Below are 26,991 nucleotides of genomic sequence, written 5' to 3' on the forward strand. Positions count from 1 at the left end.
CACGAGGTCAAGAGATCGAGACCATCTTGGTCAATATGGTGAAACCCTGTCTGTACTAAAAAAAATGCAAAAATTAGCTGGGCATGGTGGCGCGTGCCTGTAATCCCAGCTGCTCAGGAGGCTGAGGCAGGAGAATTGCCTGAACCCAGGAGGCCGAGGTTGCGGTGAGCCGAGATCACGCCATTGCACTCCAACCTGGGTAACAAGAGCTAAACTCCGTCTCAAAAAAAAAAAGAAAGCAAACACTTAAATGGCATATGTTAGGGATGGGATTAAGGGCAGTAGTTCTCCCTTGAAAATGTTACACATTTATTGCTTTTGTAACAACAAAAAATAACAAAGGCCATAGACATTTTGTCACTGCCATCTATTATCACAAACCAAAATTAAATAAAAAAATAAAAATAAAAGACCGTTATTAAATTTGGGCTATAAAGAATTTGTCATCTGAGAACGTGGATGGGTTAGGAACGTCAAAAGGAAGTTCCCTTCCCTCAAATTCCAGTTCTATTTCTAGGGGAGTTCAAAAACGCAAATCTTTAGAAGGGAGGTAATATGAGTTGGAGTTAGGGAAAAACGCAGGAGTCCTGCCACTAGTCAAAGGCCTGGGAAAAAGGATTCCGTTCCTTTTGGTGTGGCATCTCATTTAAGTCCTACAGTAGCAGGGAAGAATCCCAGATACTGGAAATTAACAACAGGACACACATCCTTGTCTCTCACAGAATTAATCAGAAATGAAAGCAACTTCACTGTCTGGAAAGATTCATTAAGGGAGAAATAGGACGAGACAGAATCCTGAATGTATTTCTTATATAATCACCTCTCACACACGCCTGGCAGATAGCTGCCCATGCAGCCTTTCTCTTACATTGGGACCATCAAGATGGGAAGGAGGCGGCAAGGATTTAGAGTCACATGTCCAAATGACACCGACCTACGCGCAGGTGTGACAATGGCCTTTGTGTGGTGTGAAACATAGCCATGCAAGCAGCTGGGACTATTGCTGACTCAGAAAACACTTAAAAGAAGTGAGTGTGGCTTAATAGCTTACTAGTGCAATGGACATCTTTCATAGGAATAGAAACTCAGGAAATTCTCTCTATGTTGGATCATGGATTCAATTACAGGGAAGGTCCTGAGAAGGATCTTCTAAAACTAGGCTGTAGTTTCCACAGTCCTAATAGTGCTTTTAATTTGGGGCCTCCTGATATTTCTCCATCTCTCACTTTCTATCCCTGTAATAAGACTCAAAAAAGCTCCCTCATCGTATGAAGCAATTGTGGGTGTTCTGGTTTCGGTGAACAGTCAAGAACCTCAGATGCCTGAGTGAAACAGCTGGGTAATTTTTGAGTCTGTTTTCTGGTATGAGGCAGGGTCTTGCTTTATGAAGCTGGATACTGTTCCTTGCTCCCCATGAACTGTGCTGTGGTTGGAATTTCCCTTTTTGCCAGGAGCTCCCTCCCTGTTCACACCCCCTGGTGTAGGCTAAGGACAGTCTCTAACCCCTTCACAGGCACTTTGAAAGCCACTCATGCCCCACCCATATCTGTCAGAGTCAGTGTCTTTGTTCTGGAACTTTTTCATTTCAACAACTGAGGAGATTTCCTGAACGTAAGCACATTATAACGATTTTACACTCTGGGAGAATCACTTCACCACAGCATCAGGATGTTTTGATGCACAGGGATTAGATCTGAAGGTTTAGATGTTTACTTAGCTTGTGCTCTTACAACACCTGGAACTCACGGATGTGTGTGTTTTCATAACAGACAAGTATCCTCTAGGGTCAGTTTTAGTTCTGTGGGCCTCTGGGGATATTAAAGTAAAATCAGAATTCAGTTAATACCAGAGGAGAAAAATTTAAAAAAATATATATAGTTCTCTTGATGGCAGGTCATTGGGAAGCTCCCTCCTTCCCTCTTTCTTATGCTTATTGATAGTACAGGGTCATCTTTACATTTCTTTTTTAAAACTGAGGAATCCTAAGGAAGCTCTGGAACACCAGGAGCCTGGGCTCTTGGTCAAGAGCAAGGGGAAGGTTAAGCCACAACTGAGGATTGCTGCTGCTGCTGCTGAAACATTTTCTCATACCCAGGAGTCTTGCCAGCATCATCTGCTTCCAACAACTTTGTGCAATTGCAGCACTGGGGACATAAAAAGAAAGCAAGGAAGCAGCAAGGCAGCTGCACGGCTGCCTGAATGCACACGTCTCTAACGGCCAAGCCCGCCTGCAGGAAACCAGCTGTGTGCCCCTAACATGGAAGCATATAGGATAACTTATTTACAAAATACTCGAGTTAATATTACAAAAAAAGGAAATTCTTTTTCTCTAGGTTAAGAATGCCTTGACCAATCGCTGTTTCTCACACTCATTTAAGAAGGGTGTGGTGGATTTATTTTTCCTTTTTGCAGCTGTTTTAAAAGCAATAGATACAAAATTATAATTAATGTAAGTTATGTCCTATTCCATACCACCACCCTTAAGAACATACAGTTCAGGCAGGGAATTAGCTCAGAAAAAAAGATTGGAAGTGCTAAGCTCAATAAAGATTGAGCTACCTTTACTGAAAACAGAGTAGTCCCCTCTCCACCCAACATCTTCTTTGAAGTCAACCTAACCAAGGGTCCCAGGAAATCCTCTCGGATGTAGTAAGCAAGGGAATATTTTTCCTTTCTAACACACTTGAAGGCCAGAAGACAGTCATAGAGAAAGAGCTTGTTTTTTGATGACAGTCTCACCACAAGCCCTTAAATTCAATCCAAACCGGAACAAGAGGCTAGTGACTGATCCAGTGGCTGCTGGCCCAGACTGGCCTCTGCTAGTGTATCCAACCCCTGATGTGCCCCAACCACCAACTTAAGTAACTGGGGCAAGGAAAAAGTAAGGGGTGAGTCAAAAAGTTAGGGTCAAATTGAGTCCACTGGCTTCCAGCCAGGGAGGAAATCTTTCAGACACACACACACACACACACACACACAAATAACTTTAAACAAGAAATGAAGAAAGTGTATCCAATCCTGGAGATGCCCTGGCAGAAGAGGAAAATAATCTTTTCTCTTATTTACCTCTCATTATGAAAAAGATTCTATTACAGCATCATCCAAGCCAATTTTTTTAAAAAGTCCAGGTAATGGACTTTTTGTGGCTATGCCAGGTACTCAGGACAAGCAAGCCTCACCCTCCCTTCCCACTCTCCTGACAGGCTTCCTTCTCATGGATGAAGGGGAATGTAGGCTTGGCTGGGAATACTTGGCACCAGGAGTCCTATCATGTGACACATGTGTGTGTCAACCCTCAGAGGGCATGGCTTACACCTGATAGCGATGCATTACAACTCTCATAGGTCCTTGGTTAACAATTAGCTTGGCTTCTCAGGCTTTCTTTCCTTTTGTGGACATTTGTACATGTCTCACCGGAACCACATTCTCAGGCAGCCACGCATGGCTCACTGATTTTTCTGTATGGGTAGGTGAAGTTCTGCTGGGTGCCCATACTCTGCCCACTGGGAAATTTATACCCACACTCTCAAGGGCTTCTGACCAATGATTCAGAACTGTGAGAGCTCCAAGGTGCAAGGGTTCCTTAAGAATGTCAGCAAACTGTACCTGTCGTCAATAGAGTCCACCTTCTCCTGGATGCGGTCTGAGTTGATGTTCCCATCGCTCACCAGTCTCCGGCCAGTCTCCACCACAGCGTTGATCTTCTCCTCGTTGGCGTCCATGGTGGTCATGAAGTCCTCTTGCTTTTTAATTGCTGCTTCAGCTCCTTCCAAGGTGGTAGGCATTTCAGTGTGAGCCAGAACATACTCCTTATTTAAAAAGAGGAACAAATCAGCAGATTAATGAAAGATCTCATTTTCCTGTGTTCTACATTTCCATGCAACATACTTCACAACACTTTCTTCATTATACTACATAAATAATTAAATCACATCAAATTAAAAGTTAGGAGGGAAAAAAAAAACCCCAGTGGGACACTAAGTGACTGAATTTCCCTCAGGGGTAAAATGCTCTAAATTTTTTTTTCCAAAGTGAGAGCGGAAAGGCACCAAAGCTTTGTGTATTGGCCTCAAGGGTCCTCTCACGTGCCTGTCAAGGCAACAGCAATGGACTCTCTTGAGTAACAGCCCTGGAGTTCGTGACTATCCTCAGCTGTTTCTATTTCTCTAATCTCTGCCTTGTGTCCTCGGGTAAAGTCCCTGACCCTTCTAGAGCAAGACAAATTGGTCTCAAGAAAAAAAGAAATCCTCATTGTACTTTTCTTTTTTTAAAAAGAGACAGGGTCTCACCCTGCCACCCAGGTTGGAGTGCAGTACATGATCACAGCTCGCTTCAGCCTTGACCTCCTGGGCTCAAGTGATTCTCCTGCTCCAGCCTCCCCAAGAGCTGGGATTACAGGCCCTCACTGTATCTTTTAAATTGGATCAATACTGCAATTATGAGGACATGCTACGAACATGTAAGGGAACCTCAATGGCAGTTGAAATGGAATGGTACTTTGTAAGGCAAGGCAGCTCCTATGGCAATCTTCAGTTCCTGTCCCCTACAATGTGATGGATGGATTTCAATGCCTTAAAAGTATAGAGAAAAAAAGTCTCTAAATTATCCATATAATTTCTGTACAGCTGTGGTTTAAACCAGCTGTCCCATTCAAAACATTTCAAAAGGCAGCCAGGGCTGCCTTCATGGAAAGAAAGCACAGGCAGTAAGAAACCTTACCTGGTTGTTAAGAAAGGCTTCGGCTTGCTTCGTGTCTCTGAGGAACTGCTGGTAGGCATGTGACTGGGAGAGAAGATTTTGTCTGTTCTCCCACATCTTGTGGAGCTCATTCCATCCAGTGTCCAGGGCCTGCAGCCGCTGCCGTAGAAACATGTACTGGGCATCAGTCTGCCCCTGGGTGACCATCTCGCCCATGTCCCTCATCTTCTGATAGTCCTCCTCATAGTTGTCAATCTCATTCTTGATGTTCTCGTGCTGTGTGAGCAGCTTCTCAGCCTCAGTCAGCGTGTTGGGCATGTCTTCTGAGGCGATTGCTGTCTGGGTCCTGGAGAGCCAGGACTGGAAGTCGTCCAAGTCCCGCAGGAACTGCTGCAGCTTGCTGGCCTCTCCCAGGGAGGCCTCTCTGTTTTTCAGGGTGGTCTTCATCTCCTCCCACACGTCGCTGATCTCGGCCAGCCGAGACAGGATGGCCTGGGCCTGGTCGGGGTGCTCGGACTCCAGCTTCTCCGCCTCCTTCTGCAGGTCACTTAGCTTTGCCTCAATGGCCACCAAGTCCCGCTCCATGCCGGTCAGCTTGCGCTGCAGGGCCATGACGCCGGCCAGGTCATTGCCCAAGTCCTGGGTGGACTCGATGACCTTGGTCTTTTCCCGAATCCAGGATTTGGTTTCGTTGCACTCGAGATGGTAGTTCTGGATGCTCAGAGCAGACAGGAGGGCATCCTTCTTCCTGTCAACCAGTTCTCTGAACTGGCTCCACCTGTGAGTGCAGGAGCAGAGAACAACTGTGAAAAAGGAAAGACCAACCATGGCTAAACTGCAAAATGAACAGTGATGGTTAATGTAGCTTATCTGTTTTCTCCATCTCTGCTTTGACTACATGCTTTTTGGAAAATCACCTCACTCAGACTGTGAACACCAAATATAATGGAGATGGCTCAGGGACGCAATGTAATCTGGAAAAAGCCTGCCACGAAGAGGAATGTGTTAAAGAGCTCTAATGTGAGCAATGACAACACATCCATGCCCAGAGTCAATTAATTCATGTCAGCAACATATTTTACACATCTCTGAACTGCACCTAATGAATGTTTTCCAAATCTAAGACTGATGGTAACCTTCAAAACTGGGGCCAGCTGCCACTACCTACTCAAAAATGTTTACTCAACACAAAGATAAGACCAGGACAAAGGTCTGCCCTGACAATCAGGAGTTTCATTGGCAAATTAGGTGTAGAACATGCTAAAGTCTTGTTCCTAAAGTTATTTTAAAAGGGATAGCACAGGTGTCATCTCCACACCAAGACCCTAACTTTGGTATGGAGACAGGCAGGTGCTGGGCTGGCTCAAATCATCCTCTTACAACCAAAGATTTTGCCCTGAGAGATACTTCTTGCAAAACAAAGACAAGTCAAAAAGCAGGTGTCAATGCCTTGACATCAGTGTAGCAATGTCAATGACCCTGCGTGGGAAATTCCCAACAGCAATGCTCAGTGAGTGACCTCACCCTCCCCAGCCCCACATGTGGAAGGCTGGAACGCTGCTGGCCGTGTGCTCACCTCGTGTTGAGTTTGTCCTGCTGGGCTTTGATTTTCTTCTCACTTGGGTGGCTGCTGTGCATCAGCTGGCGTGCAATCTGGTTCACCACTGCAACCCGAGAAGCCTGGTTGTTCATTTCTGGTTCTAGGCTCTCAAATCTGAAACAGCAATTTGAAAGGGCGGTCACTTCCTGGGCCACTGGTAGCCACAAGAACAGGACAGTGCCCAGCAGTGCCCCGCTCACCTGTGCTGGATGACCTCCAGGTCCTCCAACTTCTCTGGGATCTGCATGTTGTTGAGCCACTGCTCCTTCTCGTCAATCCAGAGCTCACAGGCATCACCCTCGCTGAACATCTTGTACAGGGCCAGGGTGTCCTGGAGTGCCTGCTTCCGCAGCCGCGTCAGCTCTGCCACCTCCTTATACCGCTCCTCAATGCCTGACAGCCTGCCCCTCACGTCTGGAGACTCGGCATGCTCCTGGGGGAGGGCGTTGGCTTGCTCGTGCAGCGTGTCAAGGGTGGGCCTGTAATTGGCGATCTCTTCCGCCACGTCCTTGTGTTTCTTGACCAGAGACTGTGTGGAATACTCGTCGTGGCCCACGTCGCTGCTGGAGACAATCTTGAGGATATCCAGCATCCAGGCGTCAATGTCATCAGCATCCGCCTGGAACTGGTGCAGCAGGGAGGCCTCCTCCAGGCGCTTCTTCCGAATGGCTGAGAGTCGCTCCAGGTTGGCCCACTGCTCCCGGATGTAAATGATCCTCTCACGGATCTTCTCTGACCCAAAGTGTTCCTCTGCGATCATATCTTCGCCTTCCTTAATGGCCTGCTCAAAGTGGCCACTGCGGCCACTCATCTCGTCCTCAAATGCCCGGTGCTTGCTGAGCAGGCGCATGACGCTGGTCAGGTCTTTCCCGTAATCATCAGAGGATAAGATCTTCTCCTTTTCCCTTATCCAGCCTTCCTCTTCTGCCATCTCCCAGAAGAACTTCCAGAGGCGGCGGGACTCTTCCAGACGGGCCCTGCGCTCAGCCGCCAGCTGGCAAAGCTCTTGATAACAGAACTCCATGTGGGCCACGCGGTCTCGGATTACCTGGGGGTCGCAGGGCTTGTAACCTGTTTAACATCAAGGAAGGAATGTGGGTGTGTGACGGTGCTCAGCGTAGGTGCAGGCTCACCTGCAGGCAGTGAGCTACATTCTTATGATTACCAGCTCACTGCTAAATCTAAATGCAGGGCTGTGTGATAAGGCAATGAAGCACCTTCTAATATCTTGACTGAAACAGAAGTGAGGGCAATGATAAATATTACTTTTTTTGGCCCAACCGCAAAGTGATCACTTATGAACCAAGAAAGCACTTGAATTATATGAAAAAGGTAGCTGCATTTGTTTCTAGAAATATAAGAAGCAAGGCTGGGTACGGTGGCTCATGCCTGTAAACCCAGCATTTTGGGTGGCCAGGGCAGGTGGATCACTTGAGGTCAAGAGTTCGAGACCAGCCTGGCCAACATATAGAGAAACCCCATCTCTACCAAAAAAATACAAAAATTAGCTGGTGTGGTGGTACACGCCTGTAGTCCCAGCTACTTGGAAAGCTGAAGCAGGAGAATTACTTGAACCCAGGAAGGCGGAGGTTGCAAAGAGCCGAGATCTCGCCACTGCACTCCAGCCTGAGACAGAATGAGACGCCATCTCTTACAAAAAAAAAAAAAAGAAAAAGAAATACAAGAAGCAAACCAAATCATTCCAAACGTCTTCCAAACTGAGCTATCTCTGACCAGCTGTCAAAGTCAGGAGCTGCTGGAGCAGCCACACCAGAGTGTTGGTGTAATGCCAGATAATGCGATATGGCAAAGTCTCACTGTTAAACACTAAGCCACTCAAAGGCAAGCAACATTTGCATATTTAAGGAACGGACATATCAATTTCCAGAAAAACAAGACAGAGTTAGCATTCAGAAGGCCACTCCCTTGTATCTCATGCTCCCATGACAAACCCACCAGGAATGTACAGTGGCACAGTAACTTTAAAAGGCCCATTGTGCGTCTATAAATTTGAATCTCTGGTGACCAGGAAGTAATGCCTGGAAGGGGCCATCCTTACCTTCCCCATCTGTTGCGAACTTCTGAGCGGAGGCATTGACACCTCTCACCCGCTCTGCTTGGATGCCAATATCTGCTTCAACCAGGGTGTGCTTCTGTAATAGATCTTCCACGCCAAGTAAGTGTTTGCCATAGTCTTGAGATAATACTAGCACCTGTGCAGAAGAGGCAACCAAAAGGACATCTGTAACTATAGCCTTGACTTCAGCATCACATAATCTTTGGACAAGCAGAGAGCCAGCAACAAAGCTGCACCTTTCCTCTAGCCTGTCATGAACCCCACACCTTCAGCGGAAGATGAGGGCCAACAAACAAAAATAAAACAAATCAAACCTGAAAGCCTGTGTCAGGAGAGCTATCACAAACTAAGGATCACCAACCTTAGAAAAAGCAAGCCAAATCTACACTAAAGAGTGCAAAACAGAAGAAAAATATGGCAGGGGTTGGGGAAGGAGAGGGCTATATGCAAGATTTCAAAATATAAACTGAAGCTTCAAGAAAAAAAAACACTGTAACAACTACTCAAAATATAAAATAAAATAAAGATGATACACCTGGTCACTTCAAAGTTGAAAGAAATCTTTTAGAAGTTGCTGAGCCTGTAAGTGAATGCTTTTCCTCCATTAAGAGCTTATTGGTATGCCTCTACTATACTTACACAATCCATGGGAGAAGAATCTACCTGAAAAGCTTATAAGCTGTATTTTTAACCTAATAAGGAAAGCAGGGTCAGGTGGCTGTCTTGCTTAGTAGATCCCAAGCAAGTCTAGGGTTGAAGTTTGAACCCACTGATACTTTCTGGTTTCTTCCATTAACCAGCCAAAGTTGGGGGCCTCATTCTACATCCTCACCAGATGGAATTTCTGCTTCATTCTTACTTCTGAGGAAGTCTTTGGACCAACCTGAATTACAACATGCATCATGATTTATAAAACAGAAGTCCCTCTCTGCTACATTTTACCAACATTTCCATTTCAAGAGGTCAAGAGAGACCAAACCTAAGAACACTGTAACTCTGGAACAACAGGAGGGAAAACTGATGATATCAGGTGGCCTTGCCCCTCTGCCAAAACAATCCAAGAGGTAGGCAACAGATGACAGCTTGTATCTTGGGAAGGAAATCTCTTGCCTAAGATCAAACTTGGGAACACAGCATGCTGAGACAAAGGAACCTTCATGGGACTGTCTGAAAACTCATCTATTTTCTTCTATCTACAAGGCTACCAGCTGGAGAACTGCTTGACATGGCTGAGCAATCCACGGCCTGCATCGGAGGACATGAACAGGTACAGGGCCATGGCACAACAGCAGATCTGTTCCTGGGAAGGGGGAACAGTTGGAACTCTATGCTGAGAGAGGTCAATAAATGGCATGAGCAGCCGCTGCCAACCAGCCCATCCTATGATCGTGTACATATTACTGCATTCCATCCTGGCAATAACTGGTTAAGGTAGATAGGAAGTACAATCTCCATTTAAAGACCAAGAAAAAGGGCTCAAAGAGATTAGGTAACTCAGACACTCATAATCAGAACTCCAGCTGCCTGGTTCCTGGCCTATCCTCTGTCCACAGCACCTACTACTCTCCCTCCTCCCAACACCACCTCTCCGGGACCCCTTCCCCAAAGTAGTATCACTCCCTCACAGATTGATGAAATGGTAAGTTAGTTTAACCCTGAAGAATTAAAAATAAAGAAAACCACAAAGTGATTGATTCCCTACATTGGAATATATCTAAGATAGATAGATCTTACTCATAGAAACAGAGCTCTAGCTACCTAACTGGTCTTTACAACTTTTTCACCCTTCACATCTCATTTAACTACTGAGCTAGCAATTTTCCCATGGGTGATGTGGCTATTCTCTAGCTGTACAGGTGGGCAGTTAGACAAGGCATGCAGCTGTATGTAGGGGTTTAGTGAGTAAGTCCTAGAAAACAGAACCCTAGTTGGATCAGCTCTGGCCTCCTTCCTTTTGGTCAGGTTTTACCTTCATTTCATCCATCCAGTCCATAATGTAGAGCATTTCCTGGAATATCTTCTGCAGCCCCAGGTTCATCTCGAGCCGCTGTCTCCGGGCCCTGAGCAGTTCCAGTAGATATTCCCAGAGCCGGATGACATTGTCCTTCCTCGCTGTGATGCGCTTGATGTCGTGGTAATTCTCAGCCTCAAGCTCCCTGGCCACAGCTACCACAGCCTGCACACGCTCCTCGTATGCGGCAATGTCTGTCTCAATGGCCTCGTGCTTTTTGGTGGCGGCCTCAACTGCGGGAAGGTCAAATCCAAAGTTGTCCTACAGAGAAATGGAATAAAAACAAGGAAAATAAAAAATCCTGCCAGGTCCACTGGCTCACACCTATAATCCCAGCGCTTTGGGAGGCCGAGGCAGGTGATCACCTGAGGTCAGGAGTTTGAGACAAGCCTGGCCAACATGGCGAAACTCTGTCTCTACTAAAAATACAAAAATTGGCCAGGCATGGTGGCACATGCCTGTAATCCCAGCTTGTTGGTAGGATGAGGCAGGAGAATCACTTGAACCTGGGAAGTAGAAGTTGCAGTGAGCCAGTATCACACCATTTCACTCCAGCCTGGGCAACAAGCGTAAAACTCCGTCACAAATAATAATAATAATAATAATTCTGTCTCACACCCCCACTACTCCCCACTCCCTCCTCAAAAAGAAAAAAAACAGAACAGACGTAAAATCCTGAGCACACATTAATCCCTGGTGGTCTTAAAGCCAACTCAGACTCCTGAGTTCCCCGACCTCACTGGTCTCTGCCTTGAGCTTAGATGCCCTCCTCAAAGCAAACTAGTAACTGCTCATTTTGCAAAGGAGCCCACCTCTTTATCTAGTACCTTACTGAAAAGCTAGAACAGGTGATAGCTTACGTCAAGCCAAGTGGAAAAGCAAGCCACTTTTGTTTATTTCACAACCAGTCTAAATGCCTCGAAGGTCAAAGATTAAAGAAAAGAGAGAACTGTTAAAACTTACTATAAATGTGAATAGTTCACATACACTCAATGGCTCTAAACAAACTCTGCTTGAGCTGTTTCCAAATCTATGAAAAGTTACATAAATAGAAATGTGCATCAGAAATTATAAACATCCTCCTCATGGGAAGTGGCCAAGGTGACCTGACAGTTCCTCCAGAATACTGGATGTCGACAAGCAGCTGTCTTCTGGCCCTATGCCTCTGGGGATGGTCTGTGTTTCTAGATTACCCCAGGAACCATCTTTTTAACAATGTCTAGAGCAGAACCTGAGACACCAGACGCTGGTTTTCGCTCAGCCAAGTCTCCCTCATAGCTGCCTTGCGATCGAATCTGCGGGCGAGCTGTTCCAGTTTCTCCTGTCTTATGAGCTCATTCCGCAAAGCCAGTTCTCTTTCATGTTCCGCTTTTTCCAGTCTTTCCCAGGCCTACAAAAATGAAAATAGACACACATAAACACAAACAGTTTCCTGCAGTGTTCAAGGAAACTTCCGTGGCTATAGCCAACAGCTAGTATTTCTCAAGAAGACCTGAGAACTTGAATGGGAAATCCCATTCCCATCTTCAATGGCTTTCAAGCTCTGAGGAAAAAGAAGGGATTTTTCTCTCACTGTATCCTCAAGGAAACACTCTTCTGTCATCTAAATCTAAAAATTCTGTGTTGTATTTGGAAAACAAAACTATAGATATAAAGCAATATAAGTAAATTATAAATCTTTTACTTTAAGAGGAAATAAATTATCTTAAACAACTCTGATCATATGAAAAAGATAAATGACTTTTCTAAGAAATCATACGAATTTCATTCATTCCACCCTGAGCCACATGTAAAAAATTTACACATCTGAGTATTTCTTTCAAAATCCTGACCTATTGTCCACATTAAATTCATTCCTATGAAATCTTTCTTCACATAAAAAAAAAAGAAAGATCCAAATATTCCACTCAAAGGAATCTAAGTGGGGCCAGGTGCAGAGGCTCACGCCTGTAATTCCAGCACTTTGAAAGCGAGGTGGGAGGACTGTTTGAAGCCAGCAGTTCAAGACTAGCCTGGGCCATATAGTGAGACCTTGTCTCCATTTAAAAAAAAAAAATTATTTTTAATGAGCAGAAAAAAGGAATGCCGGTATGTACAAGTGACCAGAGTTCTAGATTTCTCAAATTTCTTTCTAGTTGGAAATAATGCCTGCTGCGAATTTCTATAACCAAAGGCATAATAGGCACGATACTGAAAACTGTTTGACAGCTTCTCTAATGGAAGAAGCCAATATCCTAAGCCCCACAACCTCTCAGATTCCAAACACATGAAATAAGGTTTCAATTTCTCCTTTCTGTAATTTAAAGATGTTTGAAACGACTGCCTCAGATGAGGGGTAAAAGTAATATGTATCTGAGTAACACGGTGACTGGCCCACACCAAAGCTGGTTTGATAAAATCTAACATTGCCCACCGGAAGCCTCCAGCAGCCTACCCCAGCACCACTGCTTGCCTGATCCTTTGTCACACCTAAGCACCAGCTGCCAACTGTTAATTCAGTAGGTGGAGACAGCCCTTTCCATTCTCTTGTCCTCTTAGCAGTTGAGACCTAGTGATAGGACCTGAAGCCTTCAGGAGGTCAGGGCCCATGTTAAGTCCGGATCCACTTTACCTTGTTGATGTCAGAGATGAGCTTCCCCTCCCGGGGCATGTAGACCTTCTGGTTGTTGGCCCTCATCTTACTCTGAATGGTGAAGAGCAGCACTTCCAAGTTCCCCTTCTCAGTAAATCTAAACACAAGGGAAAACATTCATTTGTTACTGGAGGAAAAAAAAGATTCACACAGTCATGCATTTTAAAAACCATTTAACTGTGGTCTGACTTATGTGAAATACATGTCAAAGAGACAGGAGTAGGGCACTTATTGGCTATTACAAACCTTGAAACTTACCAAACTGTGGAATTTTTTGTGGTTATTTGTTGTTGCTAGATTTATATTTGACGGTGTCAAGAGCATGCAATACTCTTTTGTATTCACTTCAATCAAGGTTTAAACCCTAAATCCTGGACAACGAATTTCATTCATTCATTTATTCAGTGCAGTTGAATGCACTCAACACAGATTATTTCAAATGTCTACCTAATGTAATTTTCAGTGGGTTTTAGAGACCTTACCAAGGTATATGCCACTGAGTTTTCAGAAAAGAAAAAATGACTTTGCAACTATGGTAAGCAATAGATAAGGTCTACAATCCTTATTTAACAATTATGAACCTAAAAAAAAAAAAAACGAAAGATCAAACTTTTTTAGGGGTTTGCAAAACTTGATCTGAATTGTTACAAAATTATTTATTGTCTTTCTTTATCTAATACAATGTGAATATTTACACATCCTGCTATAGATAATTATTGGGCTTATGGATTACTACCTGAGTCCCATCTGGGGTCTTGTATTATACAACATATGAGCTGTGCTGTTTTTCTAAAATCCAAAAGTTATGAATCCTGAAACATACTAGGCACAATGGTTTTGGATATGGGGTTGGCGACTTGTACCATTTCTTAGAATTCTCATATATCCTGTACATCAGTGGCACATTTCTACTGGGAAGGGCTCAGAGAGAGTATGATCTGTCATAAATCTCAGCAACACAGAATCAGATGAGAAGGAATAGGACATGCTACTGGTGAGAGGTATTCAGTTAGGAGATGAGATTACAGAAGTCAGAACATAGGGGTCTGTTGGCTATAGTGATGTGTCTTTCCATATTAATGGTCACACACTACAATTTGCATCTTACTTGGGTGGTTTCTCCACAGTGCGGTAAGTGTTGAAAGCCTGAAGTTGCTGTTGAACCCCAACCAGTGAATTGGCAAATTTGCGATTGTTCAGAATGATGATGGTTTGTTCAATCCATTCCAGAAGGTCAGAGGCAAGTGATTCATACTTTTCAATCATTTTTTCTGTTTCAATAGCATTGTCAAGGACCTGTAAACAAGGGATAGAGAAATTGAAAAGATCATGTCACCCCATAAGTTAAATACAATTGCAATCCTCCACGAGCCCAAGGACACAAAACAACTGGCTTTGAAAGAGATCTGCCGGCTCCAAAACAGTTCTGCCAGCTCTCAGACAGTTCGGCTGTACTTGGGCACAAGCATTTTAACTCAAGGAACCATTTGCTAAGAGGCACACAGACTATTATTTGTGAGCAATGACAGCTTAACTGTAATTGGTTCTGCAACTTCCCAACCCCCAAGCAATGAGATTCCGAATGATTTCTGTAGCCCAACATCTGAAATCCCTAGAAAAACAAAAAGGGCTCTATTTAGCTTGATCCTGTCCCATAAATGCCCATTATTGGCTCCACTGCATTGAGACGACAAAGTCATCTGGTCTGAGGTGTTTTGAAAATATGGTAGGTGAACGTCAGCCAAACGAAAAGCAGAAAGCATGATACTGGGGCCTTTTCAACTGTGGTAAGTAGGATGTCACACCCATGACATCAGCCAACTCAGTCAGATTTCCATACCCAATTTCCTGGAGAGGTTGAGGAGAAGAACGTTTCTGAGTTTGAGATAGACCTCAGATCCTTTCCTAAATACGGTGGTCATCTCTCCCACCTTGTTATCTACCCTTCAGGATGAAGAGGCTTCTGCCAACTTCCCTACCATCTGGAGAGTCCACTACAAATTGCTATTGGCAAACTTTATGAGTGGGGAGAATGAGGGCTCAATAAATCCTAATTATGTCTCACAACTCACAAAAATAGCATGAGCTCACCTTTCCAATTCGTTTTCCTTCAACAGCCAAAGCCTTCATCTTAGAGAAGTAATGGTAATAAGTCACCACGTAAGTGATTATGGACTTCTCATCAGGGTGGTCCACGCTGATGTCTGCAACCCAGAGAAGACTCTGTTCAGTGTGCTGCATGCTACTGTGCCCCGCCCAGGCAGCAGGAACAAACTGCTGGTCAACACGGAACAGTGCAGTGTCTTTATGTTTGTACTTAAGCGTTCTGCCGTCAGTGCATTATTTACAAGGATAATAACCTTGTAAATAACAAGGTGAAACCATCTCACTGATTCCTTTATTATGTGAATATTCATGAAATGCCTTCTACAGACATACATATTCCCCTTCTTGCCTCACCACCACATTGGGTTTGCTCTTCTTGAGTCCTCATTTCTACCTACATCCCCGTCACTCAGTCTTTGGATATCTTTATCTCCTTGTTACCAGTATTCAGCAGCTAGACACTGAGTCTGAGTTGGGATGACCCTTATTTATGGAATCCTTATTGTCATTCATGGTTCAGAGACCCATATCCTGTCACATAACCAGACCTGAAATAATGGCTCCCTCTACCAGCTTTCCCTTGTACTCCATTTCCTTCACATAGTGCACCCAGATTGATCTTCCAGAAGCACAGCTGTGAATACAGTTGCTCCTAGCTCAAAATTACTCAGTCTGAAGAATAAAATATAGGTGTTTCAGTCTCCTAGAATCTGGCTATAACCTTCCTTCCCTTTTTTCCATCAACTTCTCAAATATTCACCAGGCTTCTTTCAAACGTCAAGCATCATTTGAAACACTTCTAAATTCTATAGCCTATTACCTCTCAGGCACTGTATCCCTTATTTAAAAAAATTTTTTGAAACAGGGTCTCGCTGTCACCCAGGCCAGAATACAGTGACATGATTATAGCTCAATGTAGCCTCAAACTCTAGGGCTCAAGCAACTCTCCCACCTCAGCCTCCTAAGTAGCTGAAATCACAGGTGCAAGCCACTGCATCTAGCACTGTATCTCTGAATCAAACTTGACAATTCACTATTCCCTATACACACTGCATAGATTTCAATAAGCCTTCCTTTATTGATGACTTTGCTTTGCCTGAAATAACTTTCATGACCCCACAACTTTCTTGCTATCCTTCAAGGTCCATTTCAAAAATTACCACCCAACACAACCATTTATGATCCCTACAGCTGAAATTATGGTCTCCCTCCTCTATTCCCTTAGGGCTTTGTATGGACACACAGTCCACTTTTTGGCAGGTTATAATTTTTTACGCATGTTTTGTTTGCCTTACAAAACTCAGTCCCCAAGGGTAGAAGCCTGTCCTGGGAGGCCCCTATGCCACTCTACCTCCCACCTTTCTACTGTGTTGTCCTGCACAAAGTAGGTGGTCAATAAATAGGTATTGAGAGAAGGAACAGACAACTTAAAATGGCAAGTCTTTGAAGTTTGGCAATATTGAGAAAAGCACTCAACTTGGGCTAGGTTGCGAAGACAACACACAGGACAGCTCTTAACAAATATTATCAGGCTCTTTGTCAATACATTCATAAACACACCTCCATTCCTATTGCCACCCCTGACAGCCTTGTATGGTGCAAGACTGTTTCTCTTAAACAGAACATTAGGACACAAGGCTGGCACACTCCCTGCCCAGGGTCGCTAAGGCAGCCAGTGGTGTTAAGGGCCAGAATCATAGCTACTGTTCCCTACCCCAGGGCTCCTGCGTCTGTTCAACCTGTCAAAGTGTGCACAAAGGAGAGTGAATTGGAGGGCAGCTAGAAAAAAATGCCAGTGTAGGCATCCAATTTAATCAGCACAAAATGTCAACGTAACTCAAAGAAGTGAGCAAGCAAAACTTTTTATTTAAGTTGTCTACAAGTATATTTTACCTGATGCTCTTTGGGGCACTTGATAACTAATAATCAAGATCAAACTCACAGGACAAAAGTGACATCAGCTGCCTTTTTTAGTTCCTTGTCTTGTGATCTGGGAAACATCAATCCCCCTTTTCAGACTGGGCAGTGATTAGAAAGATTAACTAATGAGCAAGTTATTAAAAAATGTTGTCACTGTGATAGGAAAAAAAGGTTCTTTATTAAAGCACAAAGAAGTACGGCTAAGGAAAAATTCCTTCCCATAGTCAGGTATGGAATAAGCACAAAGATTTATCAAAACCCAAGGAATTTTAGTTTTCTGTTTATATTGAGAAATCATTTAATGGGTTAGCACAAAGATAATTTTCTCTCAGCTTCCTGTAGCCAACATATCAGTGAATCTGATGCATTGGAAAAAAGCAAGAAGCCTGCATGGCAGCCTCATGACCTTGATCTACCCTTGGGGAGGTAAACTTCCTGTTCTATATTTATAAGAACTTTAAACTTTCACTCACATACATACAATTTTTTCCTCTCTAATATCTGTTCGCAGCTGAGAGGATCTATAAATCTCCAGCACTACAAACAAATCCTGATATTTTAAATGCTTCTCAAAATTAGAAAAAGTTCCTATGAGAGCTTACAATGAAATGAACCCAGAATTATAATTTTGTTAAGCAAGGGAGCTACAACCTGGGGGACTGCTCCACACAAGTCAGCTCCAAGCTACACAGGGACTCACAGAGTAAAGAAGGATTAGTTCCATGCAGAACATGGGATGTGGTCAGCCTCCAAGCAGTCAGCTGTAAGAAAGGACTATGACTGCTGCTCCTTCTACCCTGACACTCCCCTTTCCCAAATGTACCTTCCTTGTTTAAACTCTTACTTGCTCATAAGCAAAGCACAGCCTTACAGCCTAGTAATAAGGCCCCCTGCCTCCAGTCTTCACCCAACCCCATCCAATCTGCTTGCCACCTTCAGATAAATGTCAGCCAACAAGCATTTACTGAGAGTCTATGCCAGGTTTTCTACTTTTCTACTTTGAGCACAGCTGCTAAGAACCTTCAATGACTCCCCATTGCCTGTTGCTCATCCACTAATAGCAGGGAATAGTGCTATTCCCTGCTATTATCCTAAACACCATTCCCATCAAATCATTAGTCCTTCAAGCACACCTTCCTCTTTCCTGGTTCCACACCTTTGCTCACGCTAGTTCCTCTGCCCACACGTGGTCCCTTCAGACTCTGTTTCAAGGCCTTTTTGAGTGTCATCCTTTCCACAAATCCTCAAAAAACTCCCGTAACCAAAATTAAGCTCTTCCTCTGATAATTCCCAAAACATGTTGTACAAATGAAACATACTGAGACAAAACAGATTTTACATTAACACCTGGATGCTACAGATGCTAACAATCCCACCTGTTATCCCCTGAGTCCCTACCTTCGGGATCCAACAGTTTAGTGAGGCCAAGGTGCTGCTCTGCCAGATTAAATGCATTCTGCAGGTTGTAGTGTGCGTTGGATTTCTTTAGTTTGTCAAAATCTATCAGGTCAGGCCTGTGCAGAACAACAGTGGAACACAACAAAAATCATGGCTTGAAAAAAAATATGACCATTGAAACATAATTGTTAGTCCAAAAAGGTTAAAATCACCACTTAGTGGAGTAAAACTTTAAAAATACACTACTACGGAATCATCGAACAATGAAACCTGTTTTTGAAAAAACACTTTATTAAGAGGAAAAAAAGATTAGGGTGAACCTGTTTTGTTTCTTTTGTTTGGAAGAATTTACATAGGTTCCCACATTTTCTTCACATGGAATGTAGGAATTTCCATCACGGTGCAACAGCTAAGGCAATGGATGGGAATTCAAAGTCACCCAAACCTGCTATGGAAGGACAGCAACATTTTACCCCACAATTGCTAGCATGATTTGTAACGACTTACCGGTGTTTGTGTATCAGTGCATTGAAGGCCATGCCGTCCCTCCAGCTAGTGGTGAAATTGTGAATGTTGACGTTGGGGTACCTGCCAAGGACAAAGCACAAGGGAAAAGCAACACAATTACCACATGAAGGTTTATACTTCTGCCAAACGCTACGTTAATAAAAAGTCTGTAAGCATTGCAAAACCTAAAGCAGTGAATATCAATAAGAACAATCAAGTCAGAACAAATATCCCACCAACTCTAGCTTGCTATAAAATAAAAATAAAACATGCATCCGTGTGGCTTTTCTTGCTTGGAAATTCAGTCTCACAAAAGATGTGAACTGTGTCCCAGATTTAAAATACTACTCTTAGGAAAAAGTGACCACAACCTAGACACCTCTGAGGACTCTACTTCTACTGATTTTATACTCCACCTACAAAGACACCAGGACTTGCAGTCTCTTGTCACATGTTACTTTGGGATAAGAAGTGGTGGGACTGCTGGCCGGGCACGGTGGCTCAAGCCTGTAATCCCAGCACTTTGGGAGGTCGAGGCGGGTGGATCACGAGGTCAAGAGATCGAGACCATGCTGGTCAACATGGTGAAACCCCGTCTCTACTAAAAATACAAAAAATTAGCTGGGCATGGTGGCGGGTGCCTGTAATCCCAGCTAATCGGGAGACTGAGGCAGGAGAATTGCCTGAACCCAGGAGGCGGAGGTTGCGGTGAGCCGAGATCGCGCCATTGCACTCCAGCCTGGGTAACAAGAGTGAAACTCCATCTCAAAAAAAAAAAAAAAAGAAGTGGTGGGACTATCTGTTCATGTGACAATCAGCTTTCTTTCTTCCATATGCCACTTAATTGGATGAAGTTTGTAAAAAGTAGTACCTCCATGAAAAATTTATGTTTGAAACTTACCCATAATGAATCAGCTATTCTATGCCATACTGGCTATTAATAACTTTATGTTAGTGGCTGATTAAAGGTTCATACCTGACTTGACCCTTTTATTAGGCTATAAGCTCTTTACAGACATGATGACTTTCAGGTAGCTCTCAGAATGGATGGAGTTCTGATTTTCATGTTCTGAATTCATGTTCATTAGAATTACATCTATACCTCAAGTAGTTCTAACAGTAAATCTAATTAATCTAAAATTGGGTCTCAGTAAGCACCTATTACCTTAAACCAATTTGCTAAGAACTTGAAGGCTTAGTATCAGTTGAGTCCAAACATTAGTAAGCAAGAAAAGAGATGCAGCTCTCTAAAAACAACTTCACTGAAATTTCAATGAAAAAAATAAAAGAAAGGAAAGCTGACAGATAATATTAAAAGATTATGCTAATGTTTACTGTGCAAAGAACGCTCCCCAAAACAGAAATTAAAGGGTGAAGAAAACCGATGACTGTGTTCTTAAAATGTCATGGGTATGAATCCTAAACATGCTTCCAGGGTTTTAAAATTCAAAATATAATGTTCTCTGGAGATTCCTTAATAAAGAGAAGGAAACTGATTATGAAGACATGACAGGTCTAAAATATAAATCAGAACTCCTTCCACTCTGAGAGCTAATTGAAAAGTCATCATATCAAGTGCTTACAAGTTAACAAGACTTCTCAATGGAAGCAGTGGAAAAGATACCTGTCAACACCTTCTAAGTGATGACTGGCAGTGGAACTCAGTCCTGGAAGAAGTAGCCTCAATACCCTCTGCATTCACACTCACCCAGCTGTCTTCATCTGGCACCACAACAGCAATGCATCCTTGGCAGATTTCTTCTCTTTGTTGTCTTCAGTTTCCACACTGATATCCTGGATCTAAGATTTACAAAGAAATATTAGACAAATAGATGGGTCAGCTGCCTCACAGAACCACTGAAGAGCAGGTCCGCATACACATAAAGAATAAACCGTAGCTCAAAGCCTTGCCCTGCAGACAATCTAATTCTATCAATGAAAACTGCTTCATGAAGTCCAGGGCTCACTTCAGAAACATAGCCAGAACTAGGTTTTCTGCTTCACACAGACAGAAGGCTGAAGGGATTTCCCAGCACCTATCAGAAGTCATTTCTACCCCTGAGACAGTCCATCTTTCCAGTTCAAAGCACAGCGGTTCAACAGTGCATATGGAATCTCATCAGACCCTCAAAAAAAGCTGAGTTTGGTTTTTCATAAGTAAACATTTTTCATATGAGTTGCAACTTTCATTGATGAGGGCACTGTGTGCACCATTTCCAAACTATCAGAGCAAGTGTATGCTTAAACACTGTGCTTCCATGATGTGCATTCACAAGCCGCTCAGAGGCAGCGTATATGCAACATTACACACAAAACCTGGTCAGCTGGCACCAAAGTCAGACTGCCTGGATGTGAACCCAGGCTTTATCACCTACCATGTGCCCTTGGGCAAGTTCACCAGCTTCCCCATCTGAGGAAGGGAAATAATGAAAGTGGCTAATCTCACAGCACTGTGATGCACTTAAATGATATAATGAAGTACTGAGCTCATCATAAGGGTCCGTGAATGTTAGTTCTTTTAGGTGCTAACTGCCAACTATGTGATTTTAGACAAATGCTCCAAATATACTTTTGTCTATTATATGAAAGTGTCCTCTTGTATATAAAATGTGGAATGGAATCAGGAGTGGAAGTGCTGGCCAGGAGCCCATCCATCACCTCCAGCCGTAGCCATTTTAAGCTTCTCTGCTCTGCCACACTCCCCACAACCCTTCACTTCATTCAATCTACAAACACATCCCAGAATTTTTTTGAAAGAGAGAATGAAGACAAAATATATAAATACAAGATTAAAAAGTCAGAAACTTTCAACTACGAAAAGCACCTGTGAATTGAGACAACTACATTAAAAAAAAAAAAATTTATCTAATTTTAATTGTGGTAAGAATGTGACGCCTGCATTTACATAAACCCCAGTCTCTAGTATTAGGATCATTTGCTCAAGTGCAGAAAGGGAATGTGGAAGAACAACCCTCACTCAAGGGACGAGAGACAGGATCACCAGGAAAGTCAGGCTGCAACTTTACAAAGTAAACCATTGGCTTTCTTATGCTTCTGGGTGAAGAAGGCTATCTGTTTCCAGATTTGCCCACATAGAAACAAAGCCTACCCTTCTGAAATGAAGACAGCTCCCTATTTAAACTAGGTAAACTTAGAGACTTCCACTCCAGTTTCTTATCATCTTAATTTTTTTTTTTTAATTTGAGACAGAATCGCAGTGGTGCAATCTCAGCTCACTGCAACTTCTGCCTCCCAAGTTCAAGCAATTCTCCTGCCTCAGCTTCCTGGGTAACTGGGATTACAGGTACACGCCACCACGGCTGGCTAATTTTTGTGTTTTCGGTAGAGACAGGGTTTTGTCATGTTGGCCAGGTTGGTTTTGAACTCCTTACTTGAAGTGATTCACCTGCCTTGGCCTCCCAAAGTGCTAGGATTACAGGCATGAGCCACCACACCCAGCCTTTTTACTTTCTTTTAAAGGGGTAGCATCATAAGATCTGTGTCATCATCAGTATTTAATGGACACCTCTATGCACATATAGGGCAGGCCATATCCTGTCAGCAGTGAGAGCGCACACACACACACACACACACGGAACTTGTAAAACCATATACTGTATTTAGGAGCTAGGGGAAAGGAGAGATCCTTGTAGATACACAGGAAAGCTTCACCAAGGAGCTGGGCCTTGGCTGATTCATAATCATATTATTTTCATAGAATAGGTAATGATTTAATAAAGCTGCTGGAGAAAGCTGAGTCATGCCAGACACCAACACTGCAGGCCATGCAGTAACATTAGCAGCCTATTCCTCTCACCTCAACCAGAAAGGGAGAAAATACACATCAGCATTTATAAGTTGAAGTATATGAACAGGCAAGCTGGCAGGAAGTGAATTAGTCAATGACTCAATGCAATTCACACTGAGAATCCTGAAAAGGGCTATGTGTGCCAGCTCCCTGACCTGGGCGCTCACCCACTGTCAAGACAGCCCTCAGGATGCCCTTCCACATTCTGATTATTGTAGGCCAAAGGTAACAGAAGTACATTTTACTCCATAAAACCGGGGTGAAGCTTGAGGAGTGTCCTGCTAATAATTTCACCTCTGCTGGCATAACACACAAGAGAAGTAATTAATGGATTCAATGGCTACTCCATTTTCAAATCATTCAGGAACTAAATGACAGAAATATAAGAGATCTGTTTGGGGAAAAAAATGTACTTGATTGCTGTAATTAACTCCTTTAATGAGGTTGTACCATCCTCAAGAGTGGTTCTCTCCTCAGACCTACTTAATTAGAATTACTGGGGCTGGGCCCTGGGAACCTGAATTATTAAGAGCCCTTCCCAGTAGCATCAGATGATCAGCCAGCTTGGGAACTAGCCAGTTAGGAAGCTGTTTCTTCCTGTAACTCATTCTAGTCCTTTAGCCCTTTCTCCCACATATATATTCAAAACACTACCTGAAGCCCAATCCTAGCGCAAGTGAGAAGGAAGAGGAATTGGTCACAGGCTGATTTCCGAGTTTCAATAAGAAAACAAAGCCAGCTATAATTTGATTTTCCATTTTTCCTTTTTGTGTGAGTTTTTTGTTTACCCCCAAAAATCAAGCAGATCTTTATTAAAGGGCAGAACAGGAAGGAATGGCAAAAGAACACAGTCACTGAGGAGACAGGACTGTTAGAATATTTGTTTGCAGAGAAACCTGACACTATAGTACCAAGTTGTTCCTGCCTTTCCAGTTTAAATTGGAATGCATGAGCACGAAGCACGTGCCTGGAGAAAGAACCAGTAATCAGGCCAGTGGTGCTGCAAAGTCCCAAAAGGCTCAGTGCTCTCTCTTAAGGGGTCAGAGGCATCCACTGTAGCCCTGGCTGGCTGTGTCATCAGCGGCAAGGTTTCAAATTCTCTGGGTCCCTGATTTCTTCATAAAGTAAGAGAAGTGAACAAAATGACCTTCAAAGTACCTTCTGGCTTAAAATACTTCTATACTTATAGCCTTCCCCCTCAAGTATAACAAAACTCATAAAATCGTCATCAATTCAAAGAAACTTAAGAGTTTTGTATTTTCCTCCTGCAAACCTCTTCCTCACATCCAAAGAGAATGAGAAGGTGAAAATGGAGCCCACACACAGGCCATAACCCTCAACGGCTTCTCCTAAAAATACTCTGTAACACATGTCACAGGTGAGTGAAGCTGAGGCAGTCTAGTGCTAATAACCTAGCATCGGCCACATCCTTATACCTTTGCTCCTAAAAGCCAAGCAGCAGAGATCAGACATTTAAAGCAGTGTCAGCAAAATGGTGGGCTGTGATGCGGCCTAGAAGTCCCTGGGCCACTGAGACCATCAGGGGCTAGTAAAATGGCAGGCGGATGTAGTAGCTTCCACGTGCCTATGAGGCAGCATTCAATTCTGAGGGATGGATATGACACACCTATCTCTGAGACATGCTTTCAACCTGGTCTTCCTTGTCCCTCTGAGGTGGGGAGGCCAGCTCTACAAGGATGCTCATACCTGAGAGGTTGGCCTAAGTTCTAAGCATCACTGGGCAGAGGTCCTTACCTGGAAGCGCAGGATGATGGTCCAGATGAGGCCAAGGGTCAGCCGGTGGTTTCCATCCACGATGTCATGGGACCCCATGTTCTCGAGATGGACTCTCTGCTCCTTCAGGAACTGAAGGGCCTTGTCCACATTCTCTAGGCAGTGGATGCGCATTCGTCCCTTGGTGGGTTTAGGCTACAAACAGGAGAGCAGAGGCGGAGACATATCACCCAACAGAATAGAGATGAGGCTCGAGTTACAGCCTAGTCATACGTGGCCCTTCATACAGTACTCTCCCGCATGGACCAGAACATTAACAAACACGTATATTCATTAAGTCCAAGGATGGTATTTACCTGACAGCCACAGAAGAGAAGTTTACTTAAGGGGATGGTAACTGATTCCTCTTTAGAGATTAATTGTGGAGCTACAGTTTACACATGAACATTTGTTTAGGGAAGTTCAGGGAAGAGAGAATCCAGTTCTCACGGAGAATTTCAGTGCTACTGCTACCATCCATACAATTCTTTGCAGCTGCATGACAAACACCTGTGAGGATTTTCTGTTTACTTGAAATGTAAAACTAGGTTTGCCATCTGCTGGCAACCCTTAAGGTTGGCTCAAAATGAAAACAGGGAACACAGCCATCAAATTAGAGGAATTTCCAAGTGGTGGCTGTGTGCAGAAGGATAGGGTGAAGGTTAAGTAAAAAGGTGTAACTTATTGAAAAGAGGAGGAAAAGGGAAAAAAAAATGAGTGTAGTCCAATTTACACACCCCAAATGTTTATTCCTTTTATCCAATTATATCAAAATATAAAAGAGGCTCTTGGAAAGTGAACATTTGAAATAAAGCAAAAAACATATATAGAGAGAGTATAAAATGGATATGTGTATATGTACATCCACTATAAAGTACACTACTATAAAAGTAGACATACATCTAACATAGAGGTATATACACATCTACAAAAATATACTAGATACAAACACACACACGCACATACACACAGCTGACCCTTGAACAACATGGGCCTACACTGTGCAAGTACACTTACACATGGATTTTTTTCAATAAATATACTGGAAAATTTTTTAGAGATTTTTGGACAATTTGAAAAAAGTTGAATGGCATAGCCTAGAAATATCGAAAAAATTAAGAAAATGGTATGTCATGAGTGCATAAAATATATGTAGATGTTTATTTTATAATTTACTACCATAAAATATATACAAATCTATCATAAAGTTACAATTATCAAAACAAACACAGACTGTAATGGCACCATTTGCGCAGTGTTAAATATCCGTACATACTGTGCTACTGTAATCATTTCAGAGCCATCTCTAATTCCTATGGCGATGAGCTCAAGTATTCTGAGTGCCCACTTAAAATGCCTGCGACACTAATCATCTCCACATGGTATCTCTAATAAATTGGGTATCATCGTAAAAAGTGATCTCTCACAGTTCTTATGTATTTTTCAGTGTCTAGTGCAATACTATAAACCGTGAGTAATATAATGAAACCTAAAAAAAAGTACTACTAGTGATGCTGGATGTACTCCCAAGAAGCAGAGAAAAGTCATGACATTACAAGAAAAGGCTTAACTGCTTGCTATGTATTGTAGACTGAAGTCTACAGTTGTGCCAGCCCACCACTGGAAGACTAAAAAGAAAAGGAAATTTGTGAAGCCATCCCTGAAGCTACATCAGCAGGTGCAAAGACCTTGCACTTTTTGTGAAATATCTTTTCATCTCACATTGAAAATGCAGTTTTCGCTGGGTGCAGCAGCTCATGCCTATAATCCCAGCACTTTGGGAGGCCGAGGCGGGCGGACCTGCTTGTGCCCAGGAGTTTTGAGAGCAGCCTGAGCAAAGGGCAAAACCCCATCTCTAAAAATAAAAAATGCATCTTTTATATAAGTGCAGGATTGCCATAAGAGAAGCATATCTAAAGACTAACATGATTTGAGAAAAAGTGAAGTCATCATAGGACAATTTAAAGGCAAAGGAAGGTGAAATATCTAAGGCTGGAGAATGTAATGCCAGAAAAAGATGGCATGACTATTTATTTATTAATTTTTAATTGGGTAGCCCTCAGAACCAGGAAAGGTTCACAGAGCTCCAGTTTGATAATTTCAGAAAGAGGTTTGGCTTTAAAAAGGCCAAGGAATTGGGAGAAGCAAAACTTTTGCTAACCAAGAGGCAGCAGATGAGTTCCCAGACGCCATTAAAAAAAATCATTGAGGAAAAAGTTTATCTGCCTCAACAGGTTTTTAAGGCAGATGAAAGGGCTGTTCTGGAAAAAAAAAAAAAAAAAAAAAAAAAAAAAAGCCACAAAAGTCTAGTAGGAGAAAGAGAGGTGAGCACCAGGACTTAAGGCAGGAAGGGACAGGCTAACTATACTGTTCTGTGCAAATGCAGTTGGGTTTATAATCAGGACTGCCCTTATCCATAAAGTTGCTACCTTTGAGCCTTGAAGGGAAAATATAAATACCA

General features: G+C 43.1%; 1 protein-coding gene across 6 annotated transcripts in view; it reads right to left on the reverse strand.

Annotated features, from left to right (window-relative positions):
• SPTBN1 (spectrin beta, non-erythrocytic 1) overlaps positions 1-26,991 on the reverse strand; it is a 218,642-nt gene that overhangs the window by 34,303 nt on the left and 157,348 nt on the right. For all 6 annotated transcript variants that reach the window (XM_039462786.2, XM_010333600.3, XM_074400041.1 and 3 more), the window contains 14 exons: positions 24,513-24,686; positions 20,658-20,749; positions 18,950-19,030; positions 18,443-18,558; positions 15,110-15,222; positions 14,127-14,314; positions 12,998-13,115; positions 11,618-11,776; positions 10,345-10,647; positions 8,358-8,511; positions 6,499-7,369; positions 6,275-6,412; positions 4,720-5,476; positions 3,607-3,809 (listed from right to left, as the gene is read on the reverse strand). In XM_039462786.2, the coding sequence (XP_039318720.1) occupies positions 3,607-3,809; positions 4,720-5,476; positions 6,275-6,412; positions 6,499-7,369; positions 8,358-8,511; positions 10,345-10,647; positions 11,618-11,776; positions 12,998-13,115; positions 14,127-14,314; positions 15,110-15,222; positions 18,443-18,558; positions 18,950-19,030; positions 20,658-20,749; positions 24,513-24,686 (3,467 nt within the window). The remainder of the gene's footprint in view (positions 1-3,606; positions 3,810-4,719; positions 5,477-6,274; positions 6,413-6,498; positions 7,370-8,357; positions 8,512-10,344; positions 10,648-11,617; positions 11,777-12,997; positions 13,116-14,126; positions 14,315-15,109; positions 15,223-18,442; positions 18,559-18,949; positions 19,031-20,657; positions 20,750-24,512; positions 24,687-26,991) is intronic.

This window comes from Saimiri boliviensis, chromosome 1 (genome assembly GCF_048565385.1).
Source record: "Saimiri boliviensis isolate mSaiBol1 chromosome 1, mSaiBol1.pri, whole genome shotgun sequence".
NCBI lineage: Eukaryota > Metazoa > Chordata > Mammalia > Primates > Cebidae > Saimiri > Saimiri boliviensis.